General features: G+C 36.9%; 1 protein-coding gene across 1 annotated transcript in view; it reads right to left on the reverse strand.

Moving 5' to 3' along the window:
* Window positions 1-634, reverse strand: part of THSD7A (thrombospondin, type I, domain containing 7A) — a 107049-nt gene extending 106415 nt beyond the window's left edge. The window contains exon 1 of the mRNA XM_010141861.1: window positions 351-634. Within this exon, the coding sequence (XP_010140163.1) occupies window positions 351-634 (284 nt within the window). The remainder of the gene's footprint in view (window positions 1-350) is intronic.
* Window positions 635-2213: the final 1579 nt, after the last annotated feature.

A 2213-nucleotide genomic window follows, 5' to 3' on the forward strand; every position in this document is an offset into this window, starting at 1 on the left:
CTGACAAACTAAGGCAATTAATTTATCATGGTCTTGACTGAGCCTGCATACACAAAAATGTTCTCTTTCAAAAGTTACGACTAATGAAAAAGTATGTATTTGTTATTTTTCCTGTATTTAGAGGAAGAATTGATTTCACTATAATAGCAGCTATTTGCAGACTTCAGGCCTTTAAGTGCACCGATTAAGCAAAAGATTAAAAAAAACCAACCCAAAAACCCCCAAAAACCCCAAAACTCAAACCTATTATTTCTTTAATAATGTTTTGCTTGATATTCCATCACCAGCCCCATATGCTTAATTGAAGTTCTTCATTTTAGTACAGGGAGAACTGAAACGAACCAACTTACGTAATGCACGGTGCTACACCATCTCCTTGAGAAACACACTGCTCTGTTTCTTCTAATTGCGGGCATTCACTTTCACTGCCAACAGGGAGCTGTTTTATGGTCCGTGATCTTGTACGATTCCCTTTAGGAGTTGTCATGTCAAAGCAAGTTTTGGAGCAGGGTGTCCATTCTGACCACTCCGACACCTGGCACTCCTTCGTGATCACGCAGGACTGGAACGTGATAGGCAACCTCTCTTGTTTGCAGAAGCTGCAGTAAGAGAGCACACAGTTTTCAGCACACATATTCACAAACAGTCATGAACTCCCACAGAAAAGTGATGTCCATTGTAACATGCAAAGTCAGTACGTATTTGTAAAGCTGTTAAGTTCCAGTCCACATGTGTTTGATCCCAAAAAGTCAGGCAAAAGGGCTTTAGGTTAAAGTGATTCATACTAATTGTATAAGATTTGATACAGTTAGAAATGGCCACTATTGCCATATCTGTGACCAAAATTAAAATACAAATCTTGATACATGTACAGGAGTATAAAAGAGGAAATAAATAAATTTTTCACTGCTTTTGTTTTTCTTGGAATTTTTCTTGGAATAAAAAGAAAGTGAAGAATTCATAGCAGAGATGGCTATACAATGTTTTTGAAGAGAACCAAGTGCTAAATATAATTTTCTCATTTCCAGACCACAAATTGTTTAAAAATGCAATGTCAAACATATTAAATACTTGGTCACAATTAATTTGTTTTGTTAACCGCTGGTATATTGCCACAGTGATGCCTCATGGTCTAAAAGGGGAATGACCTCTCCCTTAAAATAGACCCTTCCCTGCTAGAGTGAATCCATAGCTTTAATTTCCTGTTTCTCATGAAGGCTGTCATTTAATTTCCATTCTCCATCTGATTGCTTCATTCATATGGCACACAAACTGTCATCAAGATTTTCTCTCTATAAATGCCTCTGCATTTTTAAATTAGAAACTAACATTTCTACTTAAAAACTTGATTCACAATAGGAAAATAAGCAATAGAGAAGCTAAACTACAAATAAAGTTATCATAACTTTAACTCCCTAATTAAATTGCAACACAAATATATTTATCATGTCTGTTTTGGAAAAACATTCTGGCTTCTGAAGTTGGTAAACAGGCAGGAAAAAGGTTTATTGGCACTTCACATTATGGCACAATGAAACGCTCTGTTCAGCACCTGTCCAATAAACAACACAACAAAGGCTCATGTTTTTCCTTTTAACAGAATACAGAATAATTCAGAATACAGAATATTTACAATAATTTTGTTGCCATACAAGATTTTGCCCTACCCATGTACCCAACATCATGCTGAACTGCAATTTACAAAATTTTGTAACACTAGAACTAAAGATACTCTATAAGATTAGTAAGAGATTTAAAAACAAGATAAATTAAAATACTTTGAGTCACAAGAGGCAAAGCAATCCTCAGTCTTGCTAGCAGAAGATGCTGGTTGTGGAGGCAGACAGTGTCAGCAGGTTCAGAAAGAGGCTGGATGAATTTGTGGGCAAAAGGTCTACATATGAATACTAAACAGACCAGGCAGTGATATACTAGCCACTGACTTTGGATACCAGAGAAATACAAAGGGAATGGACTGCAAAAGGCAGCAAGCCCTCATATGCTTGGTCTTTAAATAGCATCTTCCTTTACCACTGCCAGACACTGCTGGGCTTGACAGACCATAGGGGATTACTCAGAAGGGTACTTCTTACGTTCTTATTATGGGAAAGGTGGTGGTAGTGGAGAAAGCCTTACACATGATAGACATTTATTCTGCCTAAGGACAGAAACTACATTCTGTTTGGAGTGAAAGACACTCAAAGCTTTGGAGA

Source organism: Buceros rhinoceros, unplaced genomic scaffold (genome assembly GCF_000710305.1).
Source record: "Buceros rhinoceros silvestris isolate BGI_N320 unplaced genomic scaffold, ASM71030v1 scaffold8408, whole genome shotgun sequence".
NCBI lineage: Eukaryota > Metazoa > Chordata > Aves > Bucerotiformes > Bucerotidae > Buceros > Buceros rhinoceros.